Raw genomic sequence first — 16,422 nt, 5'->3', positions numbered from 1 at the left:
ATTACAGTTTTCATTCTTGGACGTCCTCATTGTTGTGTAGTGTGTTTCCTTTGAATGTGGAAGGAAATACTTATGCTTTACATGTTTACAAATATATAGGGTCTAAAGCCCAAAGTGGGGCCCGCGGGCCATATTTGGCCCACCAAAGGTAATCTTTTGCCCTGCCAAGTTGTGGCTTCCGGAGCCGCAGAGGGTTTAGTTAAAGACCCTTCTCCGTTTCCTATTGATTCTCTATGATGTTCCAAAACTCTATGGCTGTAATATACTTTCGGCCTTCGGGTGGCACTGTTAGCACTTTCTATACCAGCGGCTATGGTTGAAACAACCCCCACAGTTACTTCTGAATATTCTTTATTTTCCTTTTATTTCATGACATGTAAAAAAACATTGTATTTGGCCTGCAGACCGGGATCCCATTTAGATTTTGACCCCTTGAGCGAAAAAGTTTGGGAACCCCTGGTCGTAAGCCTTGTTTCCACTGAGCGGTCTGGTCCGGTAGGGAATAGTACAGGACTGTCCAGTTAATTCTGGTGAGCGTTTCCACTCACTTAAGCCTCACTTCCACTGAGTGGTTTGTTTTCCTGGTGCATGCATGGTGTAGACCGCTAGCGTAGATCACTGGCATAGACCACTGGCGTAGACTGCCAGCGTTAACCGCTAGCTCATCCTGTATCACACCATTTCCAAGGATGACAACAAACATTTGCATTTCCACCCCAGACCAGGTCTTGCTGTTGTCTGCAAGCATTTTCAATAGAGTGACCAAATGAGCAAAAATACACAGGAAACAGCAAAAACCCTAATGCCTACAAATGTTAGCTTAAATGAGCGCTATGTTGGCGCTTTTTTAATGTCGTCATCGCTTTCTGGCAATCAACGGATGCCTACAGCGCCCCAACCGTTCCACTTTTCAATGAACCTACAACTGATGGGAGCCGCCCAAGAGGTACGGTTCAGTATTGTTCAATGGGTCAATTCTACAACGGAAATGCTCAAAATACCGGACTGGATGACACCGCACCATACCACTCAGTGGAAACGAGGCTGAAATTGACCTTGCCATTCTTGTACATGCGACAAAATGAGCTTTAACGGTCATTTATGCAAACAGCCTTAGAACTGTAAATTGACTTAAGGCTTGTGCAGCATTTGCTCTTTATAGTCAAATGCAATTCTGGCTTCTACGGACTTAAACTGAGGGTCAAGCACTGCGGTAAATGAGATAATAGCATGTGGGTCTCATAGTTTCTAAATGTGCTTGGGGACACGAAACAGAGGCCTTCTGTGATTTTAAAGTACTTACTTGCCAAGTTGACATTTCATTTTTTTTTTCTTTCAGATTGTGGCGTGCCTTGGTGAACAGCAAAGACTGTACAGAGCGGACTCAAGGAAAGTACACAAGAAGAGAGACTGTTGCACAATGTGCTAGAGGAGTGGGTGAAGAAAACGTGTTGTTGTGATAAAGGAAAGGTGTCTGAGCGACAAGAAAAGACACAGCCATGGGGCGGAAGAAGATACAGATCACTAGGATCATGGATGAAAGGAACAGGCAGGTGAGTGGAACCATAAATACGTCTCCTATATATTTTTCATTAGAAAAGTCCCCCTCAAGTGAAATATTAGCTTTATCTAAGCAAGCAAACCCTTTGTCTTCTTCTAAACAATGATGCTTTAAAAAAAGGCATGCAGTTTGACATATTACACCCTTAAAATTGCTGTTATGCAATAAAGTAGAAAGTTGATGTAAAAGTGCAATAAAAGAAATTCCAGAAAACATGCCGTCATATAAATGAATGCATGGTAGATTAAAGGAAAATCGAAGATTTTTGCAGTAATATGTTCTAAAGAGAGCTGTCTAGTTTTCTTTAAAAAGGATAACTGCAACATTTTTAGACCCATTCAGGCTTCTCATCAATCCTAAACTGTCATTTTTAATAGGGCGAATCCTGGTATATCAAATAAATCCTTTTCATGATCAACATTGATAATATAAACAGTCCCATGGCTGTGGTGCTGTTTTAAGTGGCACTTGAAAATAAAATAAAAAAATGTTTTTTTCTTAAATGTTTTGAAAGAGTAAGACATTTTAATGGTAATTACTATAGCAAAGGCTCCAGAAAAAGGGAACATGTTCCCATAAATTGCATAACAACCACCTTCAGTGCCTTTAGTTGTGTTAAATCCACAGTCATCGTCTGTTTTCTTTAGTCCCTTGGACCAGAGTTCAGCAGATGTCACGGTGTGCATAGATCTAAACACCCAAACCTCCCCTCCCAAAGTCCCGTCCAGCTGAACGGAGACCGTGACATTTCATTGTCAGTGCGGTCATATTTACAGACATGATTCCCTTGCCACCCTGCAATTTCAACCGGAGAACTTGATGAGGCAGCAGGAGCAGCGCTGGGCTGCAGTGGGGGCCTCGCGGCGTGGGAGGGGAAATGCGGGCAACGGAGCTCAACGGGCTGTCTGGGCCTCCTCACTCTGCTGGCCTGGCGGCATGGCTGTGCCCCTTTTTCTATATCCCTGCATGTTTGCAGCTGTTTAGTTGTAATTAGAAGCAGCCACTCGGAGAAAGCAACCTCTCATTTGCAGGGTGGGTCAGAAGGACATGCAGAACTCTTGTTTGCCTTGGCTACATTGGTCCTGGCTGGCCATGAAGACAAGTTAGAGACAAAAATAACACACTTGGATTTCTACAACATCATGGCTATACTTTTGTGGTATACAGTTATACTAATTTATTTTAAATAATTATACCAATTAGTTAACATCTATATGTCTCATGTAGCCAAAAACACATATATTTAACACAACCTTCATCATTTAATGTATTTCCGTGGTAACGTACAGCCTGCACTCTGAGCATGTTGCTGTGTGTTAATGTGAGGAGCAGTTCAGTCAAGTGCAGAATGAAAATCCTCACTGTGACCCAATTATCAGCGTTACACCTAGCTCGGGTTGGCATCCAAATAGGGGGACAGGAGAGAAATCATCTTGGCTCATGGCACCCAAGCTTTCTGTTGTGAATTGTGACATGATTGGAGAAGAATAAAAAAATCAAGCAAGGAAACTCTTTAAAATGACCAATCCTTACATTGTAAGCGGTAAGTGGGGGAGGAGACGATATTTTCTCAAATGGTTTCCTCGTTAAAGACAAAATGCAGCGCGGGACTTAGCCTATTATTAATGCGTTCCTCAAAAGTGGTGTTTTCATCAGATTTTTAAATATCTCACTCTATAATTTGTGAAAAAGTTTATCAGCTGAATGCAGGCATTTCAGCCCTCATTGTTGGTTCTTTCGCTGGCTCAGCAGAAAGTCTGCAGCGACAATAGGGTTGTGTGCCAAAGTAAAGCTTTGGTATAAAGTGATGCAAACGTCTGTGTATCCTTCTCCCTGGAAGCCGTGAAGCATACAGTGGCATATCCCTGGGGCACGCTAACCATGGGGGAATAGCCATTAGCATATGGTCTTCATTGTGTGAGGACAATTTAAGTCTTTGTGGCTTTATGCTGTTAGCTTTCCATGCTTCAGCACTTAAATGAGTCCTTAAGTGGGCTAATTATATGGTATTGTTGTACAGGATGTTTTGGGGGGACAACAGGGGCTCCCTCCTATTATCACTTCAAGTGTTTAGGAGGACTATTAACCTCTCAGAATTTAAAACAGAGTGTGGCTTAAAGACTCAGGATGTTTGTAGTATATTAGAGTTTGTAGTGAAGGATAGGTAGTCAACTGTGTAATTACTTTTTTACATTAAGATGTACAATAAATCGCAAATGTGTTGTTATCATGATATTGGCCTGCACAATACATGTATTGTGATAAATGGCTACCTTAAATGTTTATACACATGCTGAAACAAACTAAAAGCAGCTTGAAGTATTTAACAAAATGTAAAAGATCCCATTACGCATTTAACCTATCGGATGGACACCTTTCAAGTTAGATGCATTCTATGTAGACATAGGTCTTTTGGAGTATAATTCAAGTTTTGTTGACTTTTATTTAAATAAAACTGTTGCAGTGAAATGGAAATTTTCATATTAAGTTGTTTTGTTTATGTATTGCAAAAGTTATCGTCATCGCAAGAGTGAGCACCAAAATCACACATCGCAAGTTTTCTTCATAGCGTTTAGCGCTATTCAGATTAGGAATGGGCGATATATTGGTGCCAGTATTGGTATCGGATGATAGTTGCATAATATTAGTTTATCAGTATGTTTTCTGTTATCTGATTTCAGATACACTTTATTTTTGACATCACAGATACTTGTTCCTAATAGATCCTTGGCTCTTGGAAGCTAATCTTTACAGTCATAGTCCGTAATTGTTCTGACTTTTTTCATGCATATTTTATCCTTGTATAACCATTACATATTTGATGGACGTAATTCTGAGACCCCCCATCTCATTAGCATAATCAAACTTTCCTTAAAAACTCATTTAATGTGACTTGGTCCATGTTTTCTGCCGTGCAGTCCATTATCATTCCACTAGAGGCAGTAGACAGGCTTTTCCTGCTCATTTCAAAATGGCTGCCTCCATGACATCTCAAAAACAGTTTTGGCGGGAAAATGTTTTGCTAATTTTATTATTTACACAAACGTCTAATAGTCCGTGAACGCTCTGAATATTTTCAGAAATATTTTCAAAGTGATACTTGTTCCTATGAGATCCCTTGCTGTATGTTAAAAAGGTCAAGTATAATGGGATTGTATAATAAAAGAAATAAAAGAAAAGTTGTGCAGTCTTATAAAGAAACAAAAAGATAATCTATGGTTGGTTTTATTGTAGACACTTTAATATCGGTATTGGCAAATATCTGCTATCGGCCACGGTTGCTGTACAAATTTTGGTTGTTGGCATCGGCCGGAAAAAAATTATATCGGCCCATCCCTAATTCAGATGTCCTAGATATAACATGTAAGATTGCAGTAAAACATGTCGTTATGTAGGTTTGTGTGGTGTTTTTGATTTACTCTAGAGCTTATTTAATGGTGATGCTGAGAGTTAAGACTTAGGTGCAATAGAGGTCCTGTCATGCATGCTGTAAGACCTTAAAGAGCCACTTACGCCGGGCATAAGTGACAGTCCTACATCGCAGCATCAGTCATCAACCACAATGACTTTGTTGATTGCAAGCGAATGCTAAATAACAGCTGGAATGCAGAGCATAGCACGGATCTCATAGTTTACTTCATTCACAGCAGTTATTACCTTCTGAGAGTCAGATGCACAATTAACAGCCATACATGAAGGCACGCTCAGTTCTTCATAGTCTCAATGACGTGCAGGATTATCAGACTTTGGTTCGTGGTTGGCAGTGTTGTTTACAGCTCGTTTTGACTTTCGTCAGTCAAAAGTTCAGCAGGATCATCCTTTTTCTTGAACAAAAGTATGTTGGGCTCCACTATAATAAGTGGCAATATGCCCTCTTTTAGACTATCAGTAGTGGGCTTTTTCAAATTAGCCTAATGCAAAGAATTGACATCCAGTTTAGCTGGAAATAAATTGGTCCCTTGTCTTTTGTCAAATTGGAATGCAATTACAGCTGTGTGCATTTCCTGTTCTCTTTTTGTAACCCAATTCCTAACAGTTAGGTTTTGTAGTTAACAGTTTGACATTTCCTTTGGAAGGTCTTCTTCTGTCCATTTTGGTATAAAGACTGTATGGTTCTTTCTCATTCATTTTCATATTCCTAAAGCAGTTGTTTTTAAATGTACAAGTCGAGGCCCATCCAAATTCTTCCCCTTCATTTAGCCTTGTAAAAGGAGAGTTATGAAAAAATAGTGTTTCATGTTTCAGACGTCACTTTCATCGATGATGTCCCCAATAATTGCCGGTTGGAGGGTGAAATTTAAAAAATACATTTTCTGGACTTAAACTGTCCCTTTAAATGGAGGGGAAAGGAGAAGGGAAGAATTTGGATGGGGCCTATAACTAGATTTCATTTACAATTTCAAATGATTCCATTCAAAACTGAATCATTTTTCATCTTTCTATTCAAATACGAATAAACAAAAAACGTTGTATCACAAAACCGGTGATTTTTACTGTACAAATGTGGAATTTTCATTGATAATGAAATACTTATTTCATTAAAGACCATCAATGAAGCTGTCTTAGCCTAAAAAAATACAAGAAGTGACTTCAAAGGAAAATTAATCAATCTATTTAAAAAAAAATGTTTATCATAATGTGAATAAAAAATAGTTTAGGTTGGATAATTGCATTTTTTAAACCTAGCCCTATAAGGACTTTACCTCGTTCAAATTTAGTCAAACTTTAGGAAAACAAAGAATTATCATTGGTGTGCTAGATTGACTTTTTGATTGGATTTTTAAACTTTTCATCATTTATTGTCTCTTTTTAGCAAGTAAGGGATACGTTGCACATTTTAAGATGAAATAAAACTAGGATATTGGAAGAAGTGTAAAAAAATGTCTAAAGGGATAAATGCTGCTTCTTGAAGATGTGAAGACACACTTTAAACATATGATTGTCAGATTGATGTACTAGCGGGAGTAGCTGGTTTTCTCCATCTTTATTTCTTTTCTAGTCTGTTCTTGATTTAAAAAAAAATCTCAAATGAGAAACTGTTGTAACTGTGAAACACTTTTTGAACCAAGTCTGCAAGACTTTCCTACTGTGAACATAGATTCAGTTTAATCATGCCTTTTGAGAAAAATAAATGCTTTTTTTTAATGACCTTTGACGTTCGTAATCCCTTTAAAAATAAACCAGAAGGTAGAGTCAAGGATGCACATTAGTCTTGTTAGTTAGTGTGGACTTGTGTAAAACCTAGTGAGCGGTGTCTAGTGATGTCCTGTGGATGCCATTAAGCAGCCACATGGGGGGTAATTGTCCAAGTCATTAAAAGTTTGACTATTTTGCTGCTGGTGGAGGGTTGCTCGCTGTTGCTGTGCTTATTTTTGATTTTGCCTCACCGAGTCAGATGCCCGCAGGCACATGCAGAGCAGCTCTCTCGCACTCAATCTCCAGGGAGGAACAAGGCACATACGTCCCTCTTCTCAGCTTTTAGTCATTACACAAGGTATAAGTGCTTATTTCTGTAAAAAAAAGATAAACATCAAATAAGAGGTGGCATCCACAACATCATCACCATAATTATGCACCTTTTCAGTAAGTATATGCAATATTTCAATCTATTAGTGAAGCTCAAGTCTCACTTATTTAAAGTGAAAGCTCATTATTACCTACATATATTTTTAATTAATCTATTTTTTGTGTTTATATTCTGGTTAGATGTATGTGTAAGATTATAGTTTTATTTATTTAGAATGTGGGTGCTTGCCTTTTTAGAAAAAAATTCTTTTTGAATCGAGTCATATTTTGGGCCTTCTTTTCTGATCTGCTGCACTATTTGATCTAAGCCCGCTTTGGAATATTTCCCAGATCCTGCTGGAATATCGTAGACTAGCATGCCACTCTCATTAGTAAACAGAATGGAGACAATAAACAGTCACTGCCATTGTAGGTTTCAAGGTCAATACCACCTGCTGGTCAGGGCCCCTGGGCCCCCTTTTCACCCACATCAAGATCTCGAGGCTGTCCTCTCTCCAAGACAGAGCTGATCCGTGCAGACAGTCGTGGTGGCCCTGGCTTGTCTCTTACGCCAGCGTACTCTGCCTCTGCTGGAGCCAGGGCAGCAGCTACAGGGCCTGGGTCACTCTGCCAGCTGGTGCCAGATCTCACTGTCTCTCAAACCCACTCTCGTGTCTGCCACAGGGCCCGTCAGAGGTGACACGGGGTTCTAATAGGGCTGCGAGGGCCTCGCCCCCTCTGTAGGTGTAAGTGACTGAGGCATCTCCTTCTATGTCCCAGTCGCAGCTGCACTCTCCATCCCAGATGTCATGTTTATCGCCATGGCACACTCGCTGGAGGACAGACATTGATAGACCCCTTTGATTGACGCATCAACCATGTTTGTCTGGGTTTGTCGTAGCATATGTTGTCATACGTATTCTCCATCTTTGTCTGTTGAAGGGGGGGTTCTGTCCAACAGGTCAGACTCAGGCTTGTATGTCTGTTCAAAAGATGTAAGAAGGTTTATTTCAGGATGCACGGTGCAATTTTACAAAGCCACAGAAGCTGGAATTTGACCCACCCAGTTATCATGTAACAAAAACCCTTTCAGTTTTGCGCTGCCTTATACCAGGACAGCTACTCTATGGTTATTTTATGTCCACGTGTTGGTGATGAGCCTGACATGTGTAGTTAACTTACTCTTCAATACAAGGCTTAAGACTATACCTCCACGGAACATCTTTTTTAATAAATACAACAATTTTTTCCCCGTTTAGTGACATTTTTTATTGGGAAGATGTTAAATGACCACTTACTTTTGACTGCGACATTCATATAAGAAGAAATGTTAAGAGTAGAGATTTATTTATGCTACAGAAAAATGTGCATGAAAGAAATAAATCATCTTCAGTGGTTAGGCTCTGGGCCGATAACGAGTTGTGTTCTTGGGAAGAACTCGGACCATAGGCGAATACGCTGATGGGGTTTAGGGCCGGACCATGGCTCAGCATTAGGGATGCTGTCTGATGATACGATACATATCGCGATATGCATCCTACAATGCGATACATATCACGGTATATCCCTATTTTTTTTAAAAGAATATGACTTTGAAAAAAACTGATCATTACTACTCCTTCCATTGTAATAAAATGGTAAGATTAATTTTATTTAATAATCACTATGTTAAGCACTGTAACTGGATCTCATCTACAGCTTTTACCCAAGCAAATTCATGGTGCTTTACTTTCAATAAATAAAATATTTGTTCTTAAAGGGAACAGTCAATTTTGTCTGATTTCCAAACAAAAATAGTTTAAATCGCGATATATCACCAAATCATTTTCTGAAGAAAAGTGAAGAACAGCGTGGAAGAGGGCTGGTGAATTGCCACAGAATCACCACCTACATTCGGAAGGAAGTTTTATTTTGAAAAACTACTGGATTCTCTCCTCCACATCTGACTCATTCTTGATGCATATCAAGTTGCTATAGGTCACATGCTTAAAATCCATCTGCTGCTTTCTTAATAGTGGCTGCGCAACCGCTAAATTGAAATCATCAAGCTATCAAAGTTAATAAAAAAAGAAAATAATTTGGAAAGTTTGTTTTCTCAAAAAGAGGCAGAAGAAGAGCAGGTAAAATCAGACAAAAATCAGAAATCTTTACTGCAAAAGTTGTGTTATTGTGTATTTGTTCCCACATGCGATAATAATAATAATGCATAATATTCAGCAACCGGCTGTCTACTGTTACAAGGTTGTTGCTAATAAAGTTGCTCAAATTATGGATTCATGTTTATGATTTATATTTAGAAAATATCAACTTTAGTGACCATATTTCTATTTTTGTATGTATCTGTCGCACTTCAAAACTCGGACAAGGCTTAAGTTGGTGTCCAATATTTTAGCTTCCACTTTGACAGTTATGAGATCTACATCACATTCTACTGGTTCCTACACAAAATCTATTGAACAAATGAAGTTTAAACCACTTGCAGATAATTTACAGAGGATGAGTTAAGGGAATCTGGAAGCTAAAAAAAATGGACGCCCATTTCAACCTTATACTGGCTGGTCTGTGAAAATACTGACATTAAACTGGTCTTTGGCCTGTTTGGCACCACTGGTCTAGAATACAGAGAGACAATCATTGATGAATTCAAAGGCTAAATATGATTGTGATTGGCCAAAAGGAAATAGCTATTGATTCAAAGTGAAGGCCTAACTAATAATGACACATTGAGTAATGTAACAGCCAGGAAGTGAGGTAGATTTTCCTTTTTAAAATTGGGCCAAAACTTCACTACACCTGTTTTTTTTAACTTACAAAAAAAAAAGCCAAACAACTCGTGCTAAATATTGTCACCATGTCCAAATTCTAATGTTTTGACTCGCATATAGTCATGAAAACAGACTTTACCTGTGGGGCATCTCAAGTTTTTAAAACCACATGTGTCTTTGTGGGTCTTTTTGACTTGGTGAACTCTAAAAAAAAAGACACCTCCTACTTGACCTCAAGGATGTCTGTGGTTTTCCACTGCTGCCTGAGTCATCTTAAGTATTGTGGGTGAAATTTACAGATGCTGGTTCCCACATTCTGAGCTTTTTGTTTCATATATGATCAAAATCATTCAACTGAGAGACTAAAATTGTGACGAATTGAGTCAAACTAGTATGTGCGTAAAAAGTTTTTCTATGGTTCTCACTGTTATTGTTGTCGTGAGCAGAAGCTCTTTTTGCAGAGGTAGTTTGTGTAGATGAGGCAAGGAACAAGTCTCAGCGCTGCTGCTGAGGTTGGAATGGGGTGATGCCTGGGTCAGCAGATCTGTACTCAGCACTCTGCCACGCATCCAGGTGGATCAAAGTCCTCACTCAGCATCTCACCCCGGGCTTCCTGCTGAAAGGTGACATCTCCACGGCTTAACGTCAACATTCATCTGCTAAAGAGCATACAATTTGTTAATCGTTTCCTCCTAGTCTCTGCTTTCCAGCTGGTTAGGCAAACAAACAAATATGCGAGGTGAAAGAGGGAGTGGGGCCTCTTTTGTTTTCTGTCAGAAGTGAGTAGTGCTGTGAGAACACTACAGGTTAAGACAAACCATGAGCAGATCTAAGAAACTCATCGAGGATGCTCCCATAAGAAAAAAAACATTTTTTCTTTTCATTTTTTAAAAATTTCATTGTATAATTGATTCGGTCATATACAAACAGTAAGAGTTTGAGGCAGCAGTAATACTCCTTTGTATATACCTACAGAAAGAAGGTTTTTAAATCCATTTATCGCATCCGGATCGACCCCATTTGCCTTTGCAGTCACACGTACTACGAAAGGCATATGATTGTTCTTCCTTATAACTGCTGAAATGAGGGTATAGCCTCAAGCTGTGACCAATTAAAGTTGAACAAAGCCAGCTCATCTGCTCAACCTCTCTGTTAGTAGGTCAGTGAATCTGATGGAGAATGCAGACCCACACAGGTCCTCATGCTCCTGCAGAACACTCACCACTTTCCCAAAAAGTCATTTGAAAACCAAGGAAGAAAATGACTGTTTCCTCACACTCGCTTCTCGTGAACTGTTGACAAATGAGTGTAGCTTTACTGTAAGGAGGCGGTGTAACATAATGACATATGTGAATGGGTTGGAGGCAACCACAGAGATCGAGCTGCAGAGATACAAGACAGGGAGTCACTTTGCAGAGAGGCTTGCTTTACCATTGGAGTGATGTATGACCTGTAGTCCCATCTGAGAGCTCATGTTACACGGCTTATGCTGCACTACACTGATAGCTTTCCGCACATGGAGTCAGGGGCTACAATAATGTATGAACCCCTAATGTTGCCAAAGCTCTGAGTCAGCTCACTGACTCGCACCTCTCTTACCCTGACCTCTAGTCCGATAACTAGACGTTTCAGACATGCACTCTGCCATTGCAAACATTAAAAAAAAGATGAGTGGGGTTTTGCTGAAAACTGTCATAATGTTATTACAAATTTAGTCAGCCAAAAGTAAAGTTTTGGATTCCTACATCATTTATATTAGAGTCCCACTTGAACCATATGTTTGAGAATTCTTTTCCAATGGTCTTTTAATTAGGATTATGCAGTTTTTAGACAAAATCTAAATGTCTGTGTCGTTTTTTTAGACATATTTTCTGCAGCGCGGCAGGAGTTCATTACATGTTTGCCTCTAGGTTGTGGGCAGAACTGTAACCGCGTTAATTTCTGAAGCCACTCACAACCACAAGCTAACATTAGTGTAGAAAAAAAAGAAGAAAAAAAAAACAGGGTGAGCTATATCATAGCTATCGAGCCGTACAGTTTTAACCTAATGGCAGTGAAAGACGGGGAACCTATTTGCACCTATTTGTCTGCAAGTGGATACTTCAGAATTGTTGCAACGCAGGGAGACTCGCTCATTGTTGTTGCTGCGTCACAAACGGCAGCCTTTTATCTTCTCTTGATTCAACTCAATAGGAATAAAGAAATACAGTTTTAATCTTAAAATATATCATTTTAAATGTGTCACACGATAGAGGATCACAGAACAAATGCTACAAGAACGTGTTAAAAACACCAAAACACAATTTTCATTGGAGTGGATCTTTAAAACTAGCATTGTTGCACGCTACTCGGTCCGTCCGAATTTTTTTAAAGTGCAATTTTTCTTGTTTTTTTCACAGCCCAGTGTTCTTTGTCCTGATTGACTGTTGTCAGCCAATCTCCTCCGTGTTTTATCTCCTGTACAGAATGCATTCAGTTTACCACATTTACATAAACTTTAATCATGATAAGATCTTTCTTCATGTTATATTATTCTGGACCTATTTTCTGCAAAGGTTTGAATTTTGCGAGTTTAAAAAAAGAGAAGAAAGCGTAAATTTCTGTCTGAGAAAAGTGTATATTGAAAGGTTTTATTGCTATAAAACATCCATAAATGAGGGAACAGTTTTAGGATTTTTTTTAAATAAAACGCAAAAATACTTTTCTTTTTTTGCATTTGACAGTACCCATCATGGCACTGGAAAAATAAGCATTTCATGTCATGATAAATGATAAAAAGATTAAACATGAACATTTAATTGTGACTTTAATCCTCCATTATTATTCCAGACTTGCAGTTTAAGAAATGTTTTTGTTTCATTTTCTGTCTTCCTCAGGTTACCTTCACAAAGAGGAAGTTTGGTTTGATGAAAAAGGCCTACGAACTGAGTGTACTATGCGACTGCGAGATAGCCCTCATCATTTTCAACAGCTCTAACAAACTGTTCCAGTACGCCAGCACAGACATGGACAAAGTGTTGCTGAAATACACAGAGTACAACGAGCCTCATGAGAGCAGAACCAACTCTGACATTGTAGAGGTGAGTGAGTCTTGTTTTTTTTTTTTTTTTTGATGATTTATTACACAAAATCTAGAGTTTCTTCAAACCATTAAGATTTAGTCCACACCATTTATTTTAGTGCTGGAGTCAGGCCATTGAGTACGCTCGTTTTGCAACAATGGCGAGCTCGCCTTGAAATTCTGAAAAAGTGAACGCAAAGTTGGGAAAAATTAACAGTTTCCCTCTCGTCGACACGCTGATAGGGCACAGGAGGTCTGCTCTGTGTGATAAGTCCAACTTCTCCCCTCTTCATCAACTGCCATGGAAAACCTATCTGTGGACGTACAGTTGCTGCAAAAAAAACCCCCAGTACTGACCTTATTTCCCATAGATAGAGTACCTGCAGCTCAACCAAGTCTGGCTACTCTGCAGCACACAGTTAGCTTGGCTACTCCTGCAGTATTTTTTTCACTGAAAATACAGTCTACATTCCATACAGCTCTATAAAAAGCTCAACAAGCACATGGGTTTTTCTGGCAGCTCCTGCTTGCCCAGCGACTCGCAGAAGAGGGAGCCACTTGTTATGCCAGTGTACAAATTTGTCTGCCAAAAGTGTAAAAGCCAAAGTAAATGAGAATGATTACGGATGCATCCTGTTCCAAACATCTTGCATGGCACATGTGTGGTTTCTTTTCTTTCTGGTGAAAAAAAAGCATACTCTAAGAGGCTGGTGTCTTTATCGAGACCTAATTTATACATGTATGTCAATGCCTTTGATAAAATTGTGACAGTCAGAGAGAAATTCACATTTAATCCTTTATGATTATATTAAATGCACGGAGATTATAGAGTAGGATACTTTCTTTTATACCACCCAAGCTGCTTCATTCTTCTCTTTTTTTATTTTATTGGCACCTGCCCACTACACTTCCATAATTTTTATTACCGCACCACAATTACAAGATGTTAAGAGCTTCAAATGGGTAAGACTGAGGAAATTCGACGGTCCTCGCTTTGAAAAATACTTTCACTTGGTGAAATTGCATGCAGCATAAAGGAGTCAGCTGTGGCCCATTATCTTTTATTTATGCTGTTTCAGCTTGTGAATAACCTGCTTGGCGGAGCTGCAGAAGAGTGTTCTGGCATCCTCATGCAGTCACTCCTCCATCAGGGGCCCTCAAAGCAGAGCAAGGGCTCACCTGCATAAAAGATACATGGATACATTCCTTACATAACAGTGACCACAAACTTTGTTTTCACTGCAACTCTGAAAAGCTGTCTTATTTCAAACACGACCAGCTGCACTGTCAGAGTGGAGGAGTCGACCTCTGCTTGGCAGACGACTCGATCTTGAGGCTGCTCCGTCACTTATAGGGCAAAGGATCGTCGTTCCTAGTTAAGAAAAGTTTTCTGTTGGTGATGCAATATAAAAAATAAAAAAATAATAAAAAAAAAGGTTTCAGTACTTCTCCAAAAGAAAATACACTTTTAAGCTGTTCATATGGATTTTCTGATCCAATTACGTGATTTCAGACTTGATCGGAATTTATTTTATTATTACTTTCATCAGAGCTGTATCTTTTAAACTTTTAATACTCTACTAGAAGCTAGAAGTCTGTATATCATGAATGGATCATGACATTTTATTGCCGTAAAGCGAAACAGCACTCATTTGAGCAGGAGGTGCCAAAAAACGTTTGGTAAAGTTAGCGAAACGTTTAAACATTTGGATTTCCAGGATCAATGACTTTTATATGAAATGTTTTAAACTAACAAAAAGTGTTTTGTCTCAACTCAAACAACAACCTTTAAAGGAATTTCAAAAGAATAAAGATAGGGTTTTTGATTCTTTTTTGTGAGAATTGCTCTCTCTGAGAGAGAGACAGATATGACTGGCCAGGGACTGTCTACAAAGTGCAAGTTTTAGGAAAAAGTGATTAAAAAAAACTGAAACTAATAAATGGTTACATTGATATGAACTATTCATGAATACTCATCAACATATTCATGCTACGATCATTTCAAAATAAATTCATCATTTAATTTTATGTACTATTATAGGCATGAAGCCCAATGAGGCATTTTTTTGTGATATTGGGCTATATAAATAAAATTGAATTGAATTTTATTGGAGATACAGATCTCTAGACGTGAGTATTGACAAGAGTCTGGCAATCCGATTTGTATCGCGATACACGCTTGCTATACGATATGTATCACGAACGATATATCCCAAGATTGTACCAGAGCAATATTTTACTTTCTTAAAGAGTATGACTTCAAAAAGAATAAGGTATAAGGTGGAAAACAAAAGTAAGACGCTCAAGGATGCTCATAAATAATTAATTAAATATTGCCTTGTCAGCATTTTAAATCGATACAAGTATCGACAAATGCAATATCGCGATATATCACCAAATTTATTTTGCCTTACACCCCTATAAATCACATATGATGAAAAATTTTCAATAGCTGTAAAAATGCTAAAGCTAAAGTCAACAAATTTTCTCACATGAATGATTATCATCTAATTTAATAATTTTTTTCTAGTTATTAGTTGCACTGTTTTTGTTTGATTGTTTAAACTTCTTCAGCAAAGTGTACTGTGTAAGTGTTAAGTGATATAATAAGGTTAAATAAAAACGACTTGGATCTGTTTATTAAATGCGTTGTGTGTTAAGTGTTGGATCAGAGTTCGTTAAAATCCATTGACTTGGATTCAGATCAGGGCCAAAAAAAACTCCCTCGCTGTTAGGTACATGGAATGGTTCCATGATTAAATCTATGTTGTCGTCAGAGGAACAGATAAAGTTTTACTTGTAAAGGAGATGCGGCTTCAATTAAATACCAGTAAATTTCAGAAATATCACATGTCTGTGTGCTAATGACTTAAAGGCTTCTGAGGATAAATACATTAAACTACTTTAAAGAGCAGGAGCAAAAGGGTTTGCTATGGCTCTTTTTTCACCTAAAATACACATATAAAAAGGCTAGAACTCATTTAATCAGTAATTGCATATGACCACAAGATATCAGCAGAACTACAAGCCACCAGGAATTCAATGTTTGACAAAAAATATTCAGTTAGTAAACCTTTTACTATTCCAAGATCTAAATACATACAGTTATAGAAGCCCGATTTAACATTTTTTCCTCATTTCCTTTTATTATTTGTCAAAAATAAAAGTATCCTCCTTAATAAAAGAACCAAAAAAGGGAAAAAAAGTCTTACTTTTGTCTGTAAACCACGTGGTGTTGCTAGTACTTAAAATGTGCACCATGTCAGGTCGACAGCCACAAACTTATTTCCTCTTCAACGCTATGGCCTGCAGTAACAGAACAACATGTACAAAATGCACGAATAACAATGTTGTCCCAAATCACTTGACCGGCATCCTTGCAAATATGACAAACACTCCTCTGCCTGCTAGGTATGTGGTCAAGGTTCAGAATAGGATAAACACTCAACGCAGTGCACTTTAGTGATCCCTGTGATAATCTGTGGAAGCTGTGATGGCCTTCTCTAGGTGCAAGTTTATAATCTCGGTTA

The 16,422-nt window shown here is 38.5% G+C and overlaps 1 protein-coding gene across 14 annotated transcripts in view; it reads left to right on the top strand.

Moving 5' to 3' along the window:
* The window catches only part of mef2aa (myocyte enhancer factor 2aa), a 72,804-nt gene that overhangs the window by 21,612 nt on the left and 34,770 nt on the right, over nucleotides 1–16,422 (top strand). For all 14 annotated transcript variants that reach the window (XM_024281408.2, XM_024281407.2, XM_024281411.2 and 11 more), the window contains exons 2-3: nucleotides 1,340–1,553; nucleotides 12,708–12,911. In XM_024281408.2, the coding sequence (XP_024137176.1) occupies nucleotides 1,500–1,553; nucleotides 12,708–12,911 (258 nt within the window). In that variant the 5' untranslated portion in view covers nucleotides 1,340–1,499. The remainder of the gene's footprint in view (nucleotides 1–1,339; nucleotides 1,554–12,707; nucleotides 12,912–16,422) is intronic.

This window comes from Oryzias melastigma, linkage group LG6 (assembly GCF_002922805.2).
Source record: "Oryzias melastigma strain HK-1 linkage group LG6, ASM292280v2, whole genome shotgun sequence".
NCBI classification, from domain to species: domain Eukaryota; kingdom Metazoa; phylum Chordata; class Actinopteri; order Beloniformes; family Adrianichthyidae; genus Oryzias; species Oryzias melastigma.
Note: the sequence above shows the minus strand (reverse complement) of the source record. Positions and strands in the feature narration are given on the sequence as shown.